This window comes from Canis lupus, chromosome 18 (assembly GCF_003254725.2).
Source record: "Canis lupus dingo isolate Sandy chromosome 18, ASM325472v2, whole genome shotgun sequence".
NCBI classification, from domain to species: Eukaryota; Metazoa; Chordata; class Mammalia; order Carnivora; family Canidae; genus Canis; species Canis lupus.
In genome coordinates, this window is record NC_064260.1 from 40,636,071 (window position 1) to 40,662,735 (window position 26,665).

At 35.2% G+C, this 26,665-nt stretch overlaps 2 protein-coding genes and 1 non-coding gene across 3 annotated transcripts; all 3 read right to left on the reverse strand.

Moving 5' to 3' along the window:
- Window positions 1–829: 829 nt before the first annotated feature.
- On the reverse strand, window positions 830–6,401 carry LOC112651316 (olfactory receptor 4P4-like). Its single transcript, XM_049096295.1, is given in 3 exon segments — window positions 830–1,518; window positions 1,521–1,739; window positions 6,344–6,401. Coding segments are annotated over 3 exon segments (966 nt in total).
- Window positions 6,402–13,740: 7,339 nt separating this feature from the next.
- On the reverse strand, window positions 13,741–13,866 carry LOC112643949 (small nucleolar RNA SNORA18). The gene has a single exon (XR_003134211.1). It is a non-coding gene; the product is annotated as a small nucleolar RNA SNORA18 (small nucleolar RNA).
- A 2,284-nt stretch (window positions 13,867–16,150) lies between these two features.
- LOC112656187 (olfactory receptor 4C16-like) lies at window positions 16,151–17,083 on the reverse strand. The gene has a single exon (XM_025441390.3). The coding sequence runs from the start codon at window positions 17,081–17,083 to the stop codon at window positions 16,151–16,153; it is 933 nt and encodes a 310-aa protein (XP_025297175.3).
- Window positions 17,084–26,665: the final 9,582 nt, after the last annotated feature.

Consider the following 26,665-nt stretch of genomic DNA (forward strand, 5'->3'; position numbering starts at 1 on the left):
TGAGCTAAAGTCAGATACTTAACCAACTGAGCCACCTAGGCAACACTCAGCTGTGTGGCTGCTTAAGCTCAGGGTCTTTTACAGAATGGGAGATTTTCCACATTGCACATTTACAAAAAACATCAATTTGCACATTCATGAAGGATTTTAAAATGAGGTTATTTTAAAATGAGGTCATGGAGTTACATTCAAAGGATTGAAAAGTGGTGTTCATTATCTAATTTGAAACTTCTAATTCCTGGAATACACCATCATTAGGGTACTAAGAATTAATTACAATAACGACAGTGTGAATAGTGTAATTACCTGCATTCCATTATTTTACAAGCATTATCTGTTTATGTAAAGGGTTAAAATATACAATAACACTTGCAAATTTGGGGGCATTGCTTGCTTCTTCTATTGCAATGGACACCAGTAAAAAATGGAGTGCTTAAGACCTCTCTGTCTTTGTAAGAGGTGTCTCAGTCGAAAATCTGTTTCCTAAAGCAAGGCATAACTGTCAGACCATGCAGTCTTTATAGTGTGTCCTGATAATAGTGCTATATGTCCACTATGTCTGGGATCATGATGGACAGAATGTTCCAAAATGCCAGACATAAGTTCCAGAATGTTAGAGCTGGCAGGGACATGGAGGTCATGTGATTCATCCCCTTTACATAGGTTCAGAAAAATAAAGTAACAGAAAGAAGGTGGTTAAGGGCCCTCTCTCTTCAAGTCTTGCAACTTTTGATGACAACACACCACCTCTCTGTACCTGCCATATTTGCTGACATTAGGATGCTGTGGATAGAAGGTGATACAGAGGATGGTTTGAACACCAGGGACTTCATTTCCCTTCAAACCGTGCATCCCGGCACCACATTTTCCTCATGGCATTCTTCATGTCTGTGTTTCTCAATGTGTAGATGAGAGGGTTGAACATGGGAGCAATCATGGTATAAAATAGGGCAAACACTTTGTCATTACTGACGGAATCCGCCATGGGGACATATGTGAAGATGAGAGGCAAGAAGAACATGAACACAACAGTGATGTGTGAGCCACAGGTAGAGAGGGCTTTGCGGCAGCCCTGGGATGAGTAGGTCCTCAGGGTAGACAGGATGATGATGTAAGAAATTACCAAGGCAACAAAGGTCAAAATGGACAGCACTCCTGTGGTAGTAATGATCACAATAACCAACAAGCTAGTATCCATGCAGGCCAGCTTCAGCAAGGGGAAAACATCACAGAAATAGTGGTCTATCTGATTGGGGCCACAGAAGGGAAGTTCAATAATAATCAATACTTGCATGATTGAATGGGTAAATGCTCCGAGAATTGAGGCCATTACAAGGACATAGCACACCTGTCTGCTCATGATGACCATATAGTGAAGGGGTCTGCAGATGGCTGCATATCGGTCATAGGCCATGGCCACCAAGATGAAGATCTCAGTGGCACCAAAAAAATGGGCATAAAACATCTGGGCCATGCAGCCATTGTAGGAGATGGTCTTCTGCTGGGCCAGTAGGTCTGTGAAGTGAAGCAGACATCCATAAAAGATAGGTAGCTCAGGAAAAAGTACATGAGCTGTTCACGGAGACGGCTGCCCCTGATTGTGAGAAGATAGAGCAAGTTTCCTGAGAGAATTGCAATGTAGCAAAGTACGAACAGCACAAAGCAGGCGGCCTTTGCATCCTCATCACTAAAAAGTCCCAAGAGATTAAATTCTGTGATATTTTCATGTCCCAATTCTTCTGGGGGTGTGATTATATAGAGGGGAAAGTTAACATACTGGAAACACCCAACTTTTTTAAATTATTGATTTATTTTAAAAGTCAAAAAATAAAGTCATTCATTTGATAAATATACGTAGGTTATTATGATGAAAACACCTAAATTAATGCTAAGGGTGCAGCTATACAAAATACCTACAATCTATCAACAAGTAGATATAGTTCATTAGAGTAGCCATAGCTAATAATAATAGCTCAAATAATTAATTGAAAATATAATAAATCCCAAAGTCTCATGCTTACTATGAATGAATAAAAGGATGAATAATTGGAAGATGCAATGTTCTTTTTTAGGTTAATTTTGAGATGTGATTTCAGAAGTATACCTTAAGAGTAATTTTTGAATCTCTGTTATGTATAAACAATATGAGGTTATCTCTTCATCAAGGGCAGTCTTATCATTCTCAGTCCTTCCCAGGAACTAAATCTGTGCTGAACCTTGAAAATTCAGTAGCATCATTAATCATCATTTTAAATATTAGATCTCTAAATGACAATTTAATAAAGTGCCTTTAACACCTTTTGCAAACATTGAGCAAAGATTAGATCGTTGGGGAAGAGTTGCTCCACTGTATGAGGTTCCAGTATATTTGTGGCTTCCTGGAATAGACCTCATTTCCCAGTTCACTTTTCAGTCTAACCCAGGAGTTTTCATCCCTTAGTCCCACTTTCTGTCACTTTCCAGTAAGACAGCACCCCTGCAGGGTCAAATTGCATCCAGAGATCCTTTTTCACTAGGTCTGTTTTAAAACCATGTATTTCTTTGAATTTAAGCACTTTCTTTCCTTAACAGACTCATGGGCCCCAGTCCTGAAATTTTTTTTTTTAATTTTTATTTACTTATGATAGTCACAGAAAGAGAGAGAGAGGCAGAGACACAGGCAGAGGGAGAAGCAGGCTCCATGCACCGGGAGCCCAATGTGGGACTCGATCCCGTGTCTCCAGGATCGCGCCCTGGGCCAAAGGCAGGCGCCAAACCGCTGCGCCACCCAGGGATCCCCCCAGTCCTGAAATATTTTAACTAAAAATAACATATTGCTTTGGTGCAAAATATTAAACTATATCTCTTACTTCCTTTTGGCAAAAAATGTACCACAAAACTGCTAAACTCAATGCCCAGCTCTATAAAACATAAACACTACAGACTGATTAACAGGTGTCAGCCAGTTTGTGAAGGGTTATAACAACATTTGAACAATACTTTTTATTTTTAGAAAACGGTACATTTGGCAAAGAGATTTTTAATAGGATTTGATGGAGTTTGTGGACTTTCAGTTTGATTTCCATCCATGAACCACAAATTAACAACCTGTGGGCTAATTTCTTGAAAAAAATCTCTGAAAAATATTACTGTCACATAAATAAAACCAGTTGCAATGATTCTGGGATATGGTGTTATTTGTTTAAAATAAACAGTTCAATATTACTTAATCTGTGAGTTATCTATTCTGTCCTTTTTTAAAAAGATTTTATTTATTGATTCATGAGAGATACAGAGGGAGAGGCAGAGACATAGGCAGAGGGAGAAGCAGGCTCCATGCAGGAAGCCTGATGTGGGACTTGATCCCGCAACTCCAGGAACACGCCCTAAGTCAAAGGCAGACGCTCAACCACTAAGCCACCCAGGCGTCCCTATTCTGTCCTTAAAAACAGAATTCCCTCATTGAATATAGAATTGTATTACAAGATTAAAAAGATTATAACGAATTAAAAGATTATACCATGTTTATGGCTAGGGAGGATCAATATAAGAAAGATGTCAATTCTTCCCAATTAATACATTCAATAGTTAAAACAAAAATTCTGACATTTTTCATCAAAATCTGATTCTAAAATTTAGAAAGAATAGCCAGAGTAGCTAATCTAACTTTTTCAAAGGAAGATCAAAGAGGATAGACATATCTTTCAGAATTGAAATATACTATAAAGCTATAGCAATTAAAAAGTTGTAGGTAGAGGCATCTGGGTGGTTCAGTCGGTTAAGTGTCCAACTCTTGTGATCTTAAGGTCATGAGATCAAGCCCCAAGTTGGGCTCCACACTCAACACAGGGTCTGCTTGAGATTCTCTCTCCCTCTGTGTCTGCCCCTCTTGCTGTGTTCTCTCTCTGTATCAAGAATAAATAAATAAATCTTTTTTAAAAAGTAGTAGATAAAGACAGATTGCTGGACTTGAAGACAGTCAATAAATAAATACATAAAAATATAAAAATTAATTAATTAATTAATTAATATATATTGGAATTTGTTCCATATTTTTAAAGATTTTATTTATTTTTTCATGAAAGGCAGAGAGAGAGAGAGAGAGAAGCAGAGACACAGGCAGAGGGAGAAGCAGGCTCCATCCAGGGAGCCTGATGCAGGACTCGATCCTGGGTCTCCAGGATCATGCCCTGGGTGGAAGGCAGGCACTCAACCACTGAGCCACCCAGGGATCCCAATTTGTTCCATATTTACGTTGAAATTTCAAATTGATTTAAAGTCCAGGAAATCAAATTGATTTGAATTTTAATAACTGAGGACTTTAAACGTCTCTCTGAAAAAAAAATCACTCATAAGGCACAAAAAATTATAATCCAGATGGTCAAAAAATACAAATGTATCCAAAAAAAGTAAGAACAAAATTGAGAATATTTAGAATGAGTTTATATCTTATGTAGGAACATTTTTAAAGCAAAGAACATAAAACAAATTCATAAAAATATAAAATCTATTTTAAAATCTTCCATATGACAAGACTTCATATAAACCAAATATTTTTAAAAGCAGCAAATGGGAGTAAATATTTATAAATCCTGTGAATTGATCACATAAAGATAAGTAGCCCAATTTTCTAAAAGAGCAACATTTTGGGAAGGCAATACATAGAAAGAAAATCACAACTGCCCAGAAAAATATAAAAAGATTCAACCTCACTAGAATTAGGGAGATGCAGATGAAACAGGAATGAGATATTATATTCTCACTCATCAACTTCATAAAACTAAAATTTTAAAACGTATTCATTAAAATTTTTATGAGTGACCCAGCAAAACTACCTCAGAAACTATACAAAAGGATATTCTTCACAGACTCATTCAAATTTGGAAAATAGAATTGATCTAAAACCTGAAAATAGAATGGAAATAAGGGCTAGTATGTTCTCATTATGGAAAACTAGGCAATAGTTTGATGATACCTAGGAGACATCTAACATGATACCAATCACTAAAACATACTTTCATGTGGAAAACATAATGAAGTACACGAAAATAACCACAGTATGATAATGTGCATGCTAAAAAAAAAAGATCACAGTCACAGAATGCCATTTAGTTTCTGTGAGAACCTCTGTACTTATAAATTAATAGAAAAAAAGTGTGGAAGGAAAGATTTAATTCTCAAAAATAAGAAGGTGATGGCCAAAAGGGATTTTAGTGTTATACAATGTTTTAATTTCTTTATTAAAGAGATTATATTTCATTATTACTTCTGTACTTAAAGTTAATTCCAAATTCATCATTTTATAATACGGTTTAAGAAGAACACAATACATAAGGAATAAAATTAAGCAGAATGAAAAGTAATTCAGTAAACTCAAATAACTTGTTTATCACTAGTTACTACATTGTTTCCTCAAAGACTTTAGCATGTTTAGACATAGATGCTCTTCCTCAAGCATCATATGTCATCAATTGTCATTTAAAAATGTAAATATATTGGGCAGCCTGGGTGGCTCAGTGGTTTAATGATGCCTTCAACCCAGGGCATGATCCTGGAGACCCAGGATCGAGTCCCATGTCAGGCTTCCCTGCATGGAGCCTGCTTCTTCCTCTGCCTGTCTCTCTCTCTCTCTCATAAATAAAAAAAATCTTTAAAAAATAAAAAATAAAAATAAAAATGTAAATATAACTATACTGACACATATGTAACCAATTTCCACACTCTTTCATGAGGAGATATTTGATATAAGGAAACAGGAAACACATTTATATCTGCATCTACCTTTGCACTAATATCTGTATCTCTTTTACACCTATATCTGGATTTGGTCTTTATATCAGCACTAGCACATTTAGTTATACTTTTGTAATCCTAATAGGATTTAAAGAAATTTCAAGGTGATTTATCAAATCTCTAGCTCTTATTATTGAGGACACAAGCTCATAATTTGCTCTTTTCATGGTTCCTTGTTTTGCTGAACTAACTTTATTTTTTTTAAGATTTATTTATTTATTTATTTATTTATTTATTTATTTATTTATTTATTATAGACATAGAGAGACAGAGAGAGAGAGAGGCAGAGACACAGGCAAAGGGAGAAGCAGGCTCCATGCCGGGACCCCGACGTGGGACCCGATCCCAGTGCTCCAGGATCTCACCCTGGGCCAAAGGCAGGCACTAAACCGCAGAGCCACCCAGGGATCCCCTGCTGAACTAACTTTAGCTCTTATTTTACTTTTAACAGAAGGAAACAGCAAATCTGCAACAGAGATTGAGAAATAATCAAGAGGTGCTACGCAAAACGTTAACAGCCTCTGATAGGTATGGACTTAGAAATGTCATCATACTTAAAACTTCTGATTACCTAAAATTTTCATCTCTGCTGGAACATGTTCATGACGAAAATCTACACCAGAAAGCATCCTAAAAGGGACAGTCAGGACATTGATGTTTGCTCTGCCTTACTACAACTTATAAAAAGGCATTTAAAGGGGAGGAAAATACCCAACCCCTGATGTTCAGGATCATCTTGGTGTCCTTAGTCTCACAGAAAATATTTCATAGGGCACAAGACTGAATGGCTAATCTTCAGTTCCTAAAATAAAATTGGCAACTTTATTTTCAAAGGAGACAGGTCATCCTGGTGGAAGAGAGTGCTGGAATTTGGCTGATGCATTCCAATATATGGTCCACTAAATTTAAATAATCTTAAGGAAGTTACAAAGCCTCTGAGCATTGTTTTTTTTCATCTGCAAAAGCAGTGATAATAATAAGACCAACCACATAGGATTATTGTGAAAATCAGATTAAAATATTCCTATAAAACATTTAGGTACAGGGATCCCTGGGTGGCTTAGGGGTTTAGCACCTGCCTTAAGCCCAGGGTGTGATCCTGGAGACCCGGAATCAAGTCTCACATTGGGCTTCCTGCGTGGAACCTGCTTCTCCCTCTGCCTGTGTCTCTGCCTCTCTCTGTGCATGACTCTCATGAATAAATAAAATCTTAAAAAAAATTAGGTGCAGATATGTGCATTTAATACATCATGAAAATTAGCTAAATATTAACTCATTATAATTTTAAAATGTTTAATATTCTATAAATGCTTCACCATTCATAGGACAAAGGGGGCTCTGGGAATAGTGAGTTTAACATGCCACTGAATATAAATTTCTACAGAAGTTTTAAAGTATTTTGACAATTCACCACTACTGAAAATACCAGACTAATGACCAAGACTTGGAGTAGGTAATAGGATTTCCCCTTTCATAGATGGGAGAACTAAAACCAAAGTAAAAATTTATTCATGAAGACCTCCAATACCTGCAAAATATAATCTCTCTCTTACTGTTTAGAATAAGTGAATCAAACACTTCAAGCAAACAATAATTTCGTGCCACTATTTTACTTAGGTCATTTTGTAGTTTTCTGAAGGTTTTTGAAATTTTAATATATATCTAATCTATCTTTTTAAATGAATAGTCATCAATTACATAATAAACTCTCTGTGATCACTAAAATTTTTTCCATATTATTCCTCTTCATTTCAAATATCACAGATTATTGTTCAGTATAACAGACCTATGGCACAGTGAGGCAAGAAATAGAGGTTCTTGTCCTGATCTGCTACTTCCTGGACCGTGTGATTTAGGAAGAAGTTTCTCAAATTCTTGGCGTACCTATTTCTCCATAAGAAAATTAGGAATTACACTTTTCATGGATCCTTCCAGCTGCAAAGAACTAATTTTTTTAATCAAGTGATTTACTGACTCATTTGCCAGCTTATCAAAATAATCAATTAATTTTCAATCATTTTCTTACTATCTTTATTCACTTTATCATCTATTTTATTCAATTATTTGATTTTTCTCAAACTTTTATGGTATTTTTTTTATCATTGCTTTTCTATCTAAAGTAGAGTACACAACATTTCACAATTTCTCTTAGCCTCCTGATCTGGCAGCTAAATATTCTCAAGTTTGAAATCAGGATTTCAAAATAGCATTCCCACTTTTCATTTTTTATTACACAGACATTTTAAAGTTGTTTTGTCACCTATTAAAACGCTGAATTGTTACACGAATTAGAAGCTTAAAAGGTTATAAAAGAAATCATTATAAAGGAGATATATTTCTATAATATTATTCATGCAAAAAAAATTACCTTAGAAAACAAGTGGATAAGGATAGATGATGATTCTATAGCTGCTCAGAGAGAGAACACAGGCATGCAAAAATAGAAAAGTTAAGAATAAAGAAAAGATGGAAAAGAAAAAAAATAAGAACTCACATTTTTAGTATCAGCCGATTCCAGTTAACATTTAAAGGAATATCACTGTCTTCTTAAACTCATGACAATAAATGAAAAAAAAATCTTCAAAATTAAAAGAATGAATATATATATTAGGACAAAAAAAGTAATGAAAAAAGTCTCATACTTGGTAAGTAGTTTTCAAATTATATTTAAAATGAAATAAAGCATTGAATTCTACTCCTATAACTAATATTACACTATTTGTTAACTAACTGGAATTTAAATAAAAACTTGAAACTACAAAATATATCTAAAAAACTAACTATGTATACTCAGAATAGGAAATGAGAAGTGTATCATAAAACTGGAAGGAAAATCACAATTGTGTTTGGGTCTTTCTATCTTGCCTTTTTTTCCCCTTTGGCACAATAATGAGCAGAAATGTCTATTTCCCTAAATGCTTGGGGTCTGGGGGCTGTTGGAGAAGCTGCAAGGGAACAGCCAGGAAGAGTGTTTCAAGGCACTGCCAACATGTGGGTGCAGTGTCAATGGCAATCCCTATAGGAATTCTTGGACAAGCCTAGTAAAAATAAACTCTGGTGATTTTAATTTGTTATTGCTTTGGTTTTTGAAATGTGCTTTTAAATATAGATTTGTTTTAGATTGCTTCAAATATATGATATTGAACATCAAATGTAGGTTTTATGGTCAGTGACCAAAAAGTTTTTGAAATGTCTTATTACTTTCTACAAAAGGAATAAACCCTAATGCATTCATTATATTTATGAAAGGTCTTGGGCTTTTGCTTAAAATACTTAAGGTCAAACTTAAATGTCCCCATTCCCACAAGGCTCATCCTCATTATATCACCTTTCTGAAACTTAATTCCATACTCCAAGTCATCCCATTACATTCCTAATACCTGATTTCACCAGATTGTTTGAATCCCATTTCATAGATAGTCCAAGGGTTTTATGTTTTGTTTTGATGGGTTTTGTGGCTATTTTTTAAATATTGGTATTCTTCTCTTATCTTCTAAACAGACTATTAACTCAATGAAAATAAGGTCTATTGTTTCTCATTTAAATTTCAATGATGACCAGTGTAACAGAAGTCATTGGAAAGTCATTACAATGTGCCAGTAATTGTGCTAAGGACTTTAAAGGGAGTTTTAAAATGTAATGCACATAATGACTCCATGAGATGATATGATTAATATTTCCATAGAGACACAAAGAAATAATTGACAAGACTAGGCAGCTAGTAACTAGTACAGTAGAATTTGACCCTGGCTAAGATACTTTACTGATCCTACAATGACTGTGACAAGTACTATCACACTTCACACAAAGTAAGTACTTAATAAGTATATCTAGATTTTTACTAAAATAATAAAATAATGTACTAAATATTTCAAAATTACCCTTAAATTTTGAATTGTAAATTTAGGATACATTTTTCCCAGAATATACATTCCACTCATAGTACAACCTCAAAAGCACCAACAAAATAAATTGCTAAGATGTTTTTTATAGTTTTGATTAATTGATGATGGTGAAGTAACATAAAATTTAAAGGATTTGGTTTTCAGTTTTTATTGAATTACACTTATAGTTCAATGTCACTACCTAAGCAATTTAATTTTTGTGTTTTTGATGTCAGAAACACTGCAAGGAAGACTGATTATTTTGTGTGTGTGGGCATGTATGTGTGCATGTGAATGAAAACAGAGAGATGGCTGAAGGATGCACCATAACAACGGCATCAAAACCTAATTAGATATGCATCTTTAGAAGAAGAAGTAATTTTATATGACATACATTTGCCAGATGTCCAGGATGATTTCATGTTTACCACCTCAGTCACTGAACACAAAGGGTCTGAATTTGAATCCCAGGTGTACCTTTTACCAGCTATGTGACTTTGAGTAAGACACTGATCTCATTGAAATTTAGATTCTTTACCTATAAGTACAATTATTTTGTACATCAGTAATACTTAGTCACTATTATTATTAGAATTAGTATTACTGCTATTACTTATTATTATTATTAACTACTTTCTGATACAATTTACAAATAAACTTGGAAATATCTACAGGACAAAGCATTCAGATCACAATCTGTAGACAGAAGTCATTGACAATTAAGGACAAGATCAGACAATAGGTCACTGTGCAAAACTCTGTCATCCTGAAATGTCAGTTCCTCACTCCAGGCCCTCATCCATGGCATTGATATGTCCATTTATGTAGACAATTTTTTATAGCTGAGTTAATTGTATAAGATACGTGATGAAGATCATATATTTAGTTGGATTCAATGATTAAGTAAATATAAAATGTTACTTATACTTCCTCTAAGACTACTCCACACCTAAGGGAATGTCGTATTTTCCTCATGGATAACATTTGGAATAGGATGCAAAGGTGGCATATTTAATAGAGATAAAGCTATCCTCATTTTAGAAACACTGAGTTGTACATTCTCCATTTTGGGGTTAAAGCCATAATTTTTCAAAACTTCTTTAACACTGTGGTAGACATAATTCCAAAATGCCCCTCAGGATTTCCTGCCATAGCCCCTGGGACTGGAAATGTGATAATATATCATATGTTAAATGTTAAATGTAGGGGCACCTAGGTAGTTCAGTGGTTGAGCATCTGCCTTTGGCTCAGGGTGTGATCCCGTACTCCTGGAATCTAGTCCTACATCGGGCTCCCTGCAACGAACTTGCTTCTTCCCTCTGTCTATGTCTCTGCCTCTCTTTCTGTGTCTTTCATGAATAAATAAATAAAATATTTTTAAAATGTTATATGTAGAATTACATGTCCAAAGGGATTTCTAAATGTAATTAAGGTTACTGATATATGCTGACTTGAGTTAAATGTTTGGATCTTATCTAATCCCACAATTGTTGAACACTACATCTGTGTCTAATGATGTACTGTATGTTGGCTAATAGAATTTAAATGAAAGAAGAAAGAAAGAAAGAAAAAGAAGAAAAGAAAGAAAGAAAGAAAGAAAGAAAGAAAGAGAGAAAAAGAAAGAAAGAGAAAGAAAGAAAGAAGAAAGAAGAAAGAAAGAAAGAAAGAAAGAAAGAAAGAAAGAAAGAAGAAATTTTTTTCCTGATTGGTGACAGAAGAATAAGAAAGATTCAAAGTACAATTAGAATAAAATTTCCCATTCCTAGCTTTGAAGACAAAGGGGCCACATGCAAAGACATCTGGGAGCTGAGAGTCAACCCTTCTCTACCTGCCTTCTTGCTAACTGCCAGCTAGAAAATTTCTGGAGACAAGAGACTCCATTTTGAAGCTCCATTTTCCTTTCTAATGAATGAATTCTTTAACTGGGCCAGAGCAGTGCTAATTTTTCAAGATTTTTCTCACAAAATCCAACAAAACAACTGTCATTAGGACCATAAAACTACTGATAAGAACTTTATGAGGACAGAAGAGTTAACTACTGCAAACCAGGAATAGTTTTGCTTGACAGCTTCAGTAGAATAATCAATTAGATGATAATCAAAAGCAAATGCCTGGGTAGCTTAGTCAGTTAGGCATCAGACTCTTGATTTCTGCTCAGTCATGATCTCAAGGTTCTGAGATCCAGCCCTGCATTGCGTGTGGAGAATACTTAGGACTCCCTCTCTCTTCCTCTGATTGCCCCATCTCCAAACTCTGTCTCTTAAAAAAGAAAAAAGAAAAGATAGTAATCAACAGTGGCTTCATCTGTCAGTACCAAATTAAATTTTCTTCTCTTTTTCTTAATCTAAATCATCTGATTATACCTTTCTTCTTTCTCATAAAAAAACCCTTGCTTTCCCCACATGAGCAGGACACTTTTCTTGTTTACTCCAAAATTTGTGCTCCCCAAATTGCAATTCTGAGACCCCAAAGAAAGGCCTGTGTTCTTTTTCAGTTTCTCCTCCTTTCCTCAAGTGAAACAATTAAGTGAGCACTTTGACAAAACAAGGTTTATTATTCACAAGTCACAAAAGGTACATGACACACCTAGGGCCACCTTGTTGGCCACAGTTAGAGACAGGGAGAGACAGAAAGAGCTTGCCATTCTGAGGTTCTGCCTTTATTGAGGTCAAGAATGGGGTACTGGGCAGCCTGGGTGGCTCAGGGGTTTAGTGCTGCTTTTGCCCAGGGCATGATCCTACTAATGAATTTAAAACATAGGAGTGGGATTAAAGTACAGGAAGAAAAACACAGGGTCACTCAAATAGTCCGTTATAGGTCACCTAGAGCTTTCCAGAAAGGGGACTTCATGAGTGGGGCAGTCTGGCTCCTCATCTAGTTTTGTAGTTGGCATTGTGTTCACTGCACAGGAGATGTCTTTGAAATGAATGTCTCAACCATCAGAACTTAATGTTAGTACATTACATTGCAATCAAAAGTCAATTGTCAGACACACTATTCCTAAATAAGGTCACATTCTAAAGTACTAGGGACTATTCTTTTCTTGGAGGACACAATTCAACCCCTAACAGCAAATTTTAAATCCTAGGTAAGTGCCTCACGTCAAAAAGAAAAAAATCTATCTTCAGACATATGCATTTTTTAAATGTAAAAAGTTTTTTAAAAAAATTATGTACAACAGTAGGCAACATTATTTAAAGTCAGTAAATTTTTATTAAGGAAATCTCAATGTGATTGTTTTTCACTCCCCACCAAGGTTGCCTTAGTTCCTCCAAATTTTAAATCAAAATTTCTCTTCAACATAGCCCTTTTAAAAAGAATGTCTGCTTTTTAAAAAATGGAAATATCTTACGTAAATTTATGGTGTACAAGATGTTGTTTTGATACATTAATATATTGCAATATGAGTGTCATCAAAAAAATAAGAACTTGCAAGTTGCATTGAGAACTGTGTAGCATCAGTAAATGGAAGTTATTCCATTCTTCAATACAGGTGGAGAAGTGTTTAAAAGCATTTGTAATAAAGATGTTTCTGGGGCCCCTGGGTGGTTCAGTTGGTTAAACGTCTGTCTTCAGCTCAGATCATGATCCCAGGGTGCTGGGATTGAGCCCCATGTTAGGCTCCCTGCTCAGTGGAGAGTATGCTTCTCCCTCTACCACTCCCCCTGCTTGTGTGCTCTCTATCAAATAAATAGAAATCTTTTAAAAAATTTAAAAATTTAATAAAGAAGATTCTAAGAATGCTAAAAAGCAAAAATTAAAAATAATATATGCATGCATGCATATATACCCTATATTCAATCCTCAGTTGTCATGTCAAGCTGTGATTCTGTTAGTTGGGCTTATTATTTCTCCATTTGAAAATGGACACACTGATGACTTCCTGAGAGCATATTTTTCTACCTAGAAACTTTGGGATCTAATTTCTTTAAGCAATTTACTTTAGGACTCTCTGAGTATGAATTGAGTTTAAATCATATTCACTCCTAAACTAGCACATCCAAGAATAAAACAGAATTTGAGGACATGCTAATACCTAAGATTAAAATAAAAAGCACTATTAGGTCTTTCATACTTTTGGTAGCTCTGTCTTATAGTTCTATTCAAAAGATCTAATAGTTCTGTGAGTAAAGTGAACAACATAGTTATTTGATGATGCATCTCCAGTAATGTAGGTCTGCAGAAAAAGCCAATTGGGATAGACCTCAACTCTAAACTTCTATTCTACTACACTGTAATAACACACCCCCCCAATAGGAAGTGTTCCCCTAGGTCACACTTGTACATAGTGGCCATAGATTCCTGATTCTCTTATGTATGACATATCCTCCTAGAGCAAGACTGGACTTTCCTGCTTGGCCTTCCTTGTGACTTGTACCTAGTTACATGTTTGGAAGCAAAGAAGGGTATAGGAGGAAGCTCATGAGAAAACCAAATATCATTGTCTGACTTGTTCAAAGGAGGTAATCACAAGGTGTCTAAGCAAGGGAAGACTGTTATTGTCCTCTTTCAAGGGAGAGGGACCTACTTACGACAACCAAGAAGATGTAAGATCATCTGTGAGTTCAGAGTTCTCCCTCTTCCCCACACAAATGTGTCTCCTTTACATATCAGAGTCCTAATCTGTATCAAAATTCTGACTTCAGAAAGAAAATCCTGGTGAAGTTGCATATTCTATCACCTTTGCAGTTCCACTATCTTTATTAAAAAATTCTGAACTGGAATTAGATCATAATCTCTGTTGGCAAAAGACACGGTGACAGCAGCCTTGGGAATTCCATATTGGAAGCATGTCCAGAAGACATGTTGGATAGTGTTTCTGGGGAGGTACCTAAATTAGATCCAACATACTCCCCTTTTCATATATGCCTTGTCTTGAAATTGAAGAGGACTTCAAATAAAACGCTGCCAACTGAGATTTACTAAAGTGCGACCATTGCAAGAGGAAAATCAGCAGCTATTATCATGATAAACTGCTTGAGATGAATAAATTCTGAATCTGAAAAAAAAAGTGATCTATATATGTCACTAGTGTTCATTGTGGAATTCACAGTATTTCTTTCCCAAGCAGTGCAGAGAATAGATGATCTTTTTTTTTTCAAGCTAAGTTCTTTTTTTCTTTTAAATTTTTATTTTATGTAGACTCCACACCAAACATGGGGCTTGAACTCAGCTCTGAGATCAAGAGTCACATGCTCTACCAAATGAGCCAGTCAGGTGCTCCTCAAGCTAAGAAGTTCTGAGGTTCCTGGTACGAAAAAGTTAATACAGATTTCATAATTTTAACATAATTTAGTAATTTGTAAATAAAAATAAGTACAAAATAAAAATACTCATGTTAAATTTTCTATATGGATAAAAATACAAATAAGAAAACAAACTGAAATCAGAAAGATTCTTAGTGATCACGTATTTCAATACCGTGATGTTGATGGATGATAACAAAGGGTGATATCCCTCTTCACTGCATAAATGCAGTTTTAATCCAATAAATTTCTCATGTTACCCTCTTTTCTAGATTATATTAAAACTCACTAAGACAATTCATATCTACAATTTAACTATTTCCGTTTCAAAGCCTAAAAAGAGTCCTCTGAGTTCTAACATTCTTAATCAGTTATTATATTCAAATTCCCCATTTCAGCAATTGGTTGCTGGTATGCTTTACCTCTAGCCCTCATGAATATATCTACTTAATTTGGGCCATCTATGCTTCAATCATAATAACCCAATAGTATAATTTTTTTTATAACTTGTATGACCTAAGAAAAACTTAAAGCTTCCTCCAAGTTAGGAGTGATCAATGTAGAAGCAAAAAGTAGTTTTTACAAAAAGAATAATATGAGTACTACCCCAACTCTCAGAACCTTCCTAAGGTAAAAAGATTCCTTCAAAAGGGTGATATTCACAATATGTTCTAGAAGGATATAAATAAATGAGAAGAATTTGATGTATAACTCCAAAAACAGAAGGGAGATTGCTTAGATTATAGATTGTCCCTTAAAATATGAAGGTTTTACAATTATTTGAATCTGGTGCTTTCTGCTCAATCACAAAAAAAAACATCCAAGTTGACAGTCCATGATCAAATATGATATGACTGAAGTGTCTAATACAAAGGAAGCCATTTGAAAGAGGAAAAGCCAGCCAGGCTGTGGATACAAGCATACAAAAGTGTAACTATAAAGAGAATACCAGAAGTCAACATGAAAAAGGGCAGGGAAAACACTAAATTAAGACTACAGTGATACTAGGCAGGCAAGAGGAGACACAGTAGTGAACATCTAAAGCACTTGTCATGACATGGCTGTTTGTACCTGATGCTGTCTCTTCCTCTGCATGAAACTGACTCAACACTAACCGGTTTATATGTTCATTCTTGAAGAAATGAATTCTCAAGCCCCCAGATTATGCTAACACCACAATAAAAAGATAACATTCTCTGTGGACTTCTAGGCAAATCCAAACTGTGAAGAAAAATTTGAAACTCCTATTCATCTTTTGTCATCTGAAATCAACTTCTTCCTCCATAACTTCTTCATGGCATTTTTCACTTCTGCATTCCTAAGTGTGTAAATCAGAGGATTGATCAAAGGTGTTCCAAGTGTATAAAATACAGCTATCATCTTATCCATGGGAAAGGTGGTTGCAGGGCGTGTGTATAGAAATATGCAAGGACCAAAGAACAAGACGACTACAATGATGTGGGACATGCAGGTGGAGAGGGCTTTCCTCCTCCCTTCAGCACTGTGATTTCTCAGAGAATACAAGATGACAACATAGGAGCACATCAGCATGACAAAACTCAGTGTACAAATGGCCCCACTATTGGATACCAACAGTAGATTGATCACATAGGTATCTGCACAGGCAAGTTTCAACAAGGGCTGCAAGTCACAAAGATAGTGATCGATCACATTGGGACCACAGAAAGGTAAACTCAGGGCCAGAAAAATCTGAGCTAAAGAATGCACACAGGACCCCACCCAGGCAATAGCCACCAGCACAGCACAGACCTGTCGACTCATGATGGTTGTGTAGTGCAGGGGCTTACAGATGGCCACATAGCGGTCAGCAGCCATGAGGATAAGGATGAAGATCTCCAGGCAGCCAAAGAAGTGGAATGAAAAGACTTGTATCATGCACTCCCTGAAAGAGATTGTGGCCCTTTTCAAAAGTGCATCAACAATCATTCTAGGGGCTATGGAAGTACAGAAGCAGGTGTCAGACAAGGATAGGTGGAAAAGGAAGAAGTACATTGGACTCCCTAGTGTCTGGCTGGTCTTGATAGTAGTAATAATCAGAAAGTTACCCAGCAATGTCCCCAAATAGAAAAACAAAAAAGTGACAAACACTATTTTTTTCCTAACAGGATCCTGGGTCAATCCAAGCAGAATGAACTCAGTCACATTATTATTCAGGTGCATGATTTCACGAATGAGGAGAAGGCTGAGTGTGAAGTTACTGATCTGTAAAAAATAAAGGAATTAATTCATGGTGTGATATGTGGTTTTATGGAATATTTTAAGAAAAATAAATATTTCTCATCATGGATGTATTAGGGATACTTTCCTACAAGTCACTTCAACCATTCATTTGTCCCTCTGTTTATTTATTTTATTTTTTTAAAGATTTTATTTATTTATTCATGAGAGACTCAGAGAAAAGGCAGAGACATTGGCAGAGGGAGAAGCAGGCTCCTCGCAGGGAGCCCGATGTGGGACTCGATCCCAGAACAGGGGGATCACACGCTGAGCCAAAGGCAGATGTTCAACTGCTGAGCCACCCAGACATTCCTGTTCCTCTATTTATAATGACCATTTCATAGGGTCATTATGAGTCTCAACAAGTTTATGAAGATTATATTCTCCTAAGGCCCTCTTCAGATACAATCTTGTAGCATTTAAATGATTCTGATTAATTTTGACAATTTAATGAATATAAAGCTAAAAGATATGGCTCCATTTTATTATCAACTTCATTATTTCTTCATATTTAATAAACCTTTGGGCCCGTGTTTTGATGGGGTATTACTTGGCATTTTGGTTATATTTAACTGCCCTTGGAGGTTCATGATATAAACGTAAAATCACACCTCATTTTGCCCCATAAATACTGACTTCTTTATGCATATATTTATCACCATATATTTGTTATACATATTAAAGAGAATGTTTATTTTTATAAATGTATAATATGACTTTCTTCACTGAACACCTGCTCCCAGATATTACGGCTTGAAAAGAGGAACAGGAAATACTGATAACTTATTCTTTTTTAAGATTTTATTTACTTATTCACAAGATGCATAGAGACAGAGAGACAGAGACATAGGCAGAGGGAGAAGCAGGCTCCCTGCAGGGAGTCCAGTGTGGGACTGGATCCCAGGACTCCGGGATCATGACCTGAGACGAAGGCAAACACTCAACCACTGAGCTACCCAGTGCCCCTTATAACTTCTAAATAATATTCTATTTCCTTCAAACATATTTATGATATTTAGTATTTGACATAAACTAATGTAGATAAGTGAATGAATGTTCTTTGATAGTTGATAATATCTCAAATATTGCATTTCTAATTTTCTCCTTCCCATTTCTGAAAAGCACTCCTTAGGAGACCCAAAATCCCTGACGTTACATACAAATGAAAAGGAAGTATTATTACTCAATAGCTCATGTTTTCAGTAATACAAATTTTAGTTTAAGCACTTTGATTCTGAGCTCATTTGGGGAGATACCACCAGGCAGTTCATGTAGGACAAATCATGATTGTAATCCCCAATAGGGTTTTTATTTTCCAGGTACCAAAAAAATCCCACATGCTTGTAACAGCAGATTCAGAAGAGGTGAGCAGGTACAGTTTTAGACAAGAGGAATAGTAAATAGTCAGAACTGACTTCATTCCAGGGCACCTGTGTGGCTCAGCGGTTGAGCATCTGCCTTTGGCTCAGATTATGATCCTGGGGTTCCGGGATCCAGTCCTACACTGGGCTTCCTGCAGGGAGCCTGTTTCTCCCCCTGCCTATGTCTCTGCCTCTCTCTGTGTATCTCTCATGAGTAAATAAATAAAATCTTAAAAAAAAAAAAAAAAAAGAACTTCATTCCATTTGTTTTCTATCCTGGCAAAGTCAATAATCATTCAGCATTGAAATTTCACTCCTTTCAAATGAAGATTTCCTTTTTCAAATCTGAAAAATAAACGATTACCACTGAGTTCACTTCCAAAAACAAAATATTTTCTCCAGACCTTTCTTCTCAAAGATCTGTGTTGAGAGGGACACTGCATGCAAATAAAAGTATAAACTCAAATGTGATATATTGAAATACAATTTGGAAGACTAACTTATTCCATTGTGTTCCTTCCCAAACTCATCATACCTTCAATATCTGTCTTGAAAGTTGTGTCCGTAGCACAGATAGACTAAACAGACAGAAAATTTCCCTTATATATACTTTACTCTCCCTCGGTAAAGTTTCTTCTCCCCAGCATACTTGAAATGTACCTTATCTTCCTCCAAAACAAAAACCACTCTTGGGAAAGTGTCTAATGATGTTATTTACTTTAGAATTCCAGTTTGTTGTTGTTTTTTAAATCTCATTCAAATGTGTAATCTTTGGCAAAGATTTTAAACCACAAAAAAAAAATGAGTCTTGGTGTCATAATCAGTACAATAAGCTCATTCTTTCCTTATTCATTCAAAAGAGTGATCCACTGTAAAATATTCGTACTTGAAAAATATAGCCTATGACTGTAACCACTCTTTTAAGTGTGTGGTTTCGGTTTGTATGTTATCAATCCCTTTAGACTGTCCATTTATAAAACAAAATTATTTACACATGTGGACATATATTTTTAAATAAATTAAGAAGCATAAATATATATGGTTTCATTAACTTGTTAATAACAATGATTCCTCATCAAATACTTAACCATCAGCTTAATCCTTAATCTCCTTCCTACCAGGAATATCATTTCATTTCTACCTACTTCAATTGTCTCAAAACTTCAGGACCCAAATTCTAAGAACCTTCCTCTGGAGATCTTCAGTAATTATTTTGTGATAAAAGAAATCCGCCCACCCCCACCCCTTGTTCTCCAATGACATCCTTTATAGTTTTTCTTATAATATTACATTCTATGCTTAAAGTCAATTACATGAGTGCTTTGTTTAACTTCTTTTTTGGAATAAGAATCTTTGAAAACTATTTATTCTCAAGATTTTATTCTCCACAGATCCAACCCCAATGCCTTGTACCATGTAGATACTTAGCATTTTTAAATTACATTTTCTCAATTATCTCTTAACATATAATATTTATCTGATTGTTTTATTAATATTCTGATTATAAAACACATCCACATCATTAGTCTACAGTGGCCTTCTAACCGTTGTCTATAGCAGCCAGACAAACATGCTCCCAATTTATAAATCCAGGAAGTAAGCTGAGATCAATTTTCAACAATGTAGTAAACATGGAATAGATGTTGTATTCTGAAGAGCACCACACAGCCATGTCAGATTGTGAGACTCTGACATCCATAAAAAATGATCATCTTAAACATTAACATTTTTTACATGAATCCTTAATTCACAAAGAATGCAAGGAAAGCCTTGATATTTTTCATATCTTCCTGCAACTGAGGCATGTTTTTGCCCATGTCTTTGTGGATGACCATATGTCCATTTTTTCCAAAGACACATCAACATCTTTCATCTGGTTCTCCAAGGAATCTGATACAAAGGTGAGATGCAATGACCTGGAGACAAATAGCACTAGTAAAATAGCTAGTCTTCTAATAAGTACTGTACCTACCTAGACTTTTCAAACAAGTTTAGCCAACTTTTGAATGGTTCAATTTGTCAGCAGAGTAATGAACAAATTGCATGTTGCGTTTGGAGATAACAAAGAGGAGCTGAAAGAAAAACACAGAAAAAAAAGTGGAGGATAGATGAAGGTGGAATAAAAAGTATCAAGTGGATCATTCTGACCTAAAAATCTGTTTTACTGCAACAGCCATGGTGAGAACCACTGCTTTCCCTGAGGGCTTTCTTCAACTAGCCAACCTTCCTTGATTCGGTTACACTACATTTCTAACTTTGAGAGAATCCCTACACTCATTTCTATGCAAAATCCACCATTCTCTGTGGAAAGGTTAATAGACTGTCCCCAGATTCTTTACCCTTAAAAGCCCAAATTGAAGAAGGATTAAAAAAGAAACCCTCCAACATATATGGTGCATTACCTTTCATTTTCATAATACTGCATTGTCTCCACATCGCCATGTTTCCTCTGAACTTTTCATGAGAAGTAGTTATTCAGGTCTCGGACTAAATCTCAGATGTGTGTCAACTGCAAATTAAATTCTTATGATATTATTTTGGAAACATGTGAAGAACACTAATTCCATATTGGAGTTAGTTGCACAACTTTCTATTTACTTTTTAGATTGATTGATTTATTTGTTTATTTTAGAAAGAAAGAGAGAGAAAGCAGGGGAGGGGAGAGGCAGAGGGAGAGAAAGAAAGAGAATCTCAAGAAAACTCCCCACTGAGCATGGAGCCCAAAGTAGGGCTTGATTCCAGGACCCTGACATCACAACCTGAGCTGAAATCAAAGGTCAGCTGCTCAACAGACTGAGCCACCCAGACACTTCACAACTTTCTATCTAAAACTGTCACTTAGAGATGGGATAGCTGGTATTCTCCAAAAGCTGTCAAGGTCACTGCCTCAATTGACCTTTTCTCTAATTTCTCACCAGCCATAAATAAGCTCTTCTAACTTTTAATGTCCAGACTGAGGACTTATCCTCCTCAGCTACCTTATGGGAAAAGCATTTGTGAACTTTTCTACAATCAACCACCTCAAGAAACTATAACAAACCTTAGGACATGAAACTCATCCTCCTATCTCCACACAACAATGGGAAGCCACACAAAGGCTTTCACATGCCTGGTACTCATAAAATACTTGCTGAGTTCAAAGATTACTTTATTCCCAAACTTATATTTCATTTTATTTCTTTACTATATTAACAGTAAATTAAAAAAAATATTCTCTTTTTTTCTGTTCCCTTCTCAGAGGAAGTGGAAGGAATAGTCACAAGATATATGGAAATATATTTTTAAATCTGTTGGATTATTTATAATGATGCCTCAAGTACAAAGATGTGAGCAATCTGTCACTTACCTGTCAGAACACTACATGTAAGTTAGTGCCAAATAGTTCCAACCCTTTTTGAAAGCAGCCTTCCCATAGATCACCAGAAAAAAAGTGTCCATTCTGCATCCCAGAGAGGATATTTTAAGACATAATGAAATAAAATATTACCACCCTAGAGAATATGATTCCCTAAAGTTTTCCCTTCTTTGTTAATCAGAAACATCTCAGATGTTGTAATACATTTAACTTTTGATTCACTCATTTAGCCCATAGTAGAATAAGTTAGCCCTCCTCAGACTCAGGAACCAAATACACATAAGAGTTTGGTGATATTAGGTGCCTCAGGCTGACCAAAGATACAGAGAGAAAAAAAAAAAGGAAAATACAAATGAATAGTGCTAGAGAACAGGAAGAAGAAAAATCTATCCTTGGCAAAAGAGAATCTGAGCCTCCAAGAAATTACTCTGATCCCACTCAATGTCCTAAGTTGCCCTTCTGCTCTTTAGGAAACAAGCTTCTCTATATCTAATAATTTATTCAAAAGTACAATCTAGGGAAGACAGTATGGTGTCCTAAAACTAGAGGTTCTGTTTTGTGTGCTATAGCTAACCCCCACCAAAGAACCAGAGATCTGGAGCAAGTGATTTGAGTATTAGTATGTATACCGAAAAATATCTCATATTTTTTCAAATACATTTCCATTTGTTTTGCTAACTATATTAGTACAAAGATACTTGTTAAGGAATTCATTTTATTGAAATAATTTTATTTCACCAAATATTTATTAAATGTCTTTTATATACTACCTTTTATCATTTTATATAAGTCATATCTTTTCACTTACATAACTATTTTATGAAGTAGGTGTTAACAATGAAATTTCACATGAAAAATACTTAAAATTCACAGAAGTTAAGCAGCTTGTCAGGATGCACATCTATTAAGTTCAGCATGGAGATCTGTATCAATAATTCTCTTTTTTTCATCATTTTTCCTCAGTATATATATTTTCCTGACAGTAGCCTAAGTTGAAAACCAGGAAGTACTAGAAAATGATGATGAAGGAAATTTCTAATGGCTAGTATTGGTATCTAGGTTGAGGAGTTTAGGATTAATAACAAAGCAATAAGATTAGTTTGAACACAGGTAGGTAGCCATATAATATATGAGTGAAAATTTTCAGTAAGCACTTGGATTTTTCTTAAGTATAAATTTCAAGATAGGAATGTAAAACTAGATTTTGATATTACTGCTTGTAAATGATAAGTTAAATCAAGAAATTGGGTAAGGTCACCCTGCACAACCAAAAAAAAAAAAAAATAGGTAGGTAGTATGGAGAAGTGAGGCAACAATAAAATATAAGGTTACATCAACATATAAAAGAATGCCTGAAAACTCTTAAGAAGCATGTTCAAAGATCATGAGTAAAATCACAAGAGGACGATGACTTGGAATCCAAAGGAAGAGACTTTCAGCATGAAAGCACCTAAGCACTAATGCCTAAAATTCAGATGTATACAAATTCTGATTGAAACGCTCAGTCTTAGAAAATTAAAAATAGGAAAATGTTGCATGAGAACCAGAAACCAAGAATTCTGATTTTATTCCTCAATTCTTTGTAAGTTCCATAAGTTTAAATACTCATTCAGGGTGTGGATCACCACTACCTTATTTTTTACCATATCTACTAGCAAGCATTTACAAACAGCAGTTCATATTGTGCATTAAATTACCTGTTGGTTACTAAGTGAATGAATGAATTAAATAAGTAAACCAAATTGAAAAAAAGAATTTGAGTGATAATTTATAATTACTTCTGAAAAATTACCCACATGATGATAGATGAAATAAGTTGAAGACATTCTTTCTGAACTACTCTAAATCTACTAATTTAGAAAGATAGCAGATAGAAGTGAGGTCAGGTCTTGGGAAACAACTAGGAGTCCCTTCATTGATGTGCCTCAGTAGCATTTAGGATCAATAGCACTGAGACATTGGATCCCACTGATGATCAAAAAGGGCCTTGAAAATGTCAGGTTATCCTCATAATAGAGTGTGATATTTTTCATAAAGTGGTGTAGAATGTAGCATCAATAAGGAGGACCTTTGATGGACATTTGCTGTTTGGAAGAAACATATCTAACACTTCAGCAGATACACCTTTCCTGCCTCACAAAGATGCTAAAGATGAACTATAAAATCTGTCTTAATGAGCCCTGATTGATTTTGTCTGAAAGTTATGAGTAGTGTTATGCCCCAAAGGTGAGAATATGACACCTATGCTGATCAGAAAGCATTTCCCCCAGTTGCAATGATTAGGTCAGGGATCTATTAGCAAATGAGATACAAACTTAAAATTTTTGTTTGGACTCTTGAAGAAAAGCATTATTTTTTTTCCTAAAGGAGTTTCTGGAGTAGAGACCTGGAACTCTTGCTATAAGTGGAAAGACCCTGATCTAAAATGGAGCTAACACAAAAGGAAGAAGAGCCACCAGGCAAGCAGAAGAAACTCATTCTTATCATAAAATTTTAACTGTAGAATCCAGTCATTTCCAACTGTTTTACCATCTTTTACTTTATTCATTTTCTATTATTCTTTTACATTTATTTAAATAATATAATACTTGTAAACTTAACCCTATCCCAAAAATAAAATACTACCAATAATTAAATCCATTTTAGCCCCTTCCTTATCTTGTTTGCTGCTTCACCCAAAGGAAATCAACATTCTGAATTTTGAATGTATAATTACCTTGCTTCCTAAAAATAAAATATCTTTATCATATAAACACTTGTTCGGTTTGCCTAGTTTTGAATTTTAAAGAATTTAGCAGACTATATGCAGACTTCTGGGAATTGCTGCTATTTTTTCATTCAACATTATATATGTTACAAAGTTTTATATTGGCTTTTGAATATAGTTGTAAATTCATTTTTGCTAACCTAACATTCTCTATTGTATTATTATTTCAAAATGTGTTTACCCATTATCCTGTCAATGAATATTTAAGTACTATGAACAATAACTGTGAACATTTATAAACATGTCTCCTATGAGTATAACTGGTAGTTTGCAGGATGTGGAAATATTCAGCTTTACAAGACAATACCATACATTTCCACAAGCTGTCCAGGAAATGCAGTTGACCTATGTGCCAAAAAATATTCTAGACTCTTTATAAACAGATCTAATACCGCCACTTGATGAGCAAAGAATTAAGTTTTAAAATGTTCTATTTTGCTGTTGTTTTAATTAAAAACATGGATAAACTTGTAATCCACAAAACAATTGGGTCTATAGGTTTTACTGTCAATTTAAAAATGTGAATTGTTCACAATGTAATGGGGTAGATGGTAGCTATATTTGTGGTGAACACAGCATAATGTATAAAATTGTCAAATCACTAAGTTGTACACCTGAAATTAACATTGTGTGTCAACTCACCCAAATTTTTAAAATGCCAATACTTAGCTACTTTATGTGTGTCATATTTAGAATAAAATTTTGGAGCACTAAAATAGACTGATGTCTTGTGAATGGAAGAGAGTTTCTTTGAAGCAGAAAATTTCCCCTTACTAAATATTATTAAAATAGGTGATCTAGAAAGTTATATTTGAGGTATATGAATGTGTTTCCATTAACAAGAAGCATATGTATGAAAATATTTTCAGCCATTCCTACAGCCTATATTATTTTAAGATGACTCACAGAGGTTAGGAGAAGCATGGTAATGAATCAGAGAATTGCATGTTATCATAAAGTTCTTTGTTACCTAGAATTATAGCCTAGGCTCAAAAGCCTAGTCAAGTAGAATAAGATCTTCTGTTTGAAAAATGATAATGAAATACCATCTTTACTGTCTCATTGATAGGGTACAGAGTTCTGTAAATAAATGAACGTCCAGAACCTAAGTGGACCTGGTACCTTCTAACAGACCACCTGCAGGTACTTTATTTAGCCTGTAAAGAACTTCTTAAAAGTGAAAAATTCAAAACTATAGCTTAATTAAAGTAGATTTACTTTCAGCCTATTTCATAATTTAAAAACCCAATTTGAAGATGTAGTGGAGGGAGATGAATAGCTGAAGCCCAGAGGATCTTTAGGGCAGTAGAACTATCCACACATACTATGATGATGGATACATGTCATTATTATCCATTTGCCCAAACCTACAGAATGCACAAGAGTGAACCCTAAGGTAAACTACGGACCATGGGTGATTATGATGTGTCAATGTCAATTCAATTACAAGAAACATATGACTCTGGTAAGGGGATGCTGATAATGAGGAGGCTGTTCTTATGGGGCAGGCAATACATGAGAAATTTCTGTGCCTTCCTTTTTACATTTTGCTATGAACATAAATGTGCTCTAAAAAATAGTCTTTAATAAAATGATTTACTAGCTGCCATATAGACTTTTATACACATACACCAGTTCTTTTATTTTCCATGAGGTGTAATTTATTGGGGTCATGATCTATCCTGAGGCTATGACAGTATGTATTCTTTAGGTTAGCCTTACTTACGGATCCCTTGGAACTCCAGCCCCTGCCTTTGGCTCATGACACAGGAAAGGAAAAATGGATTCCCTGAGGTATACAGCAAACTGTGGTCAATATCTCCTTCCAACATGGTCTCTTGGTCTCCAAGGCTGATGCAATGCTTTAATTATCAGAATGATTTGTGCCAAAACCACTTCCACACTAACAGGCACTTTTGTTGATCAACTCCCCAGTGACAACTTCTTCTAGAAGCCAATGGTTTCTTGGCAAGAAGCTTTGGAGCCAAATCCTACTATTGAACTGCTGAAAAGACTCCTACTAGCAGGCCCCAATTCCCCCA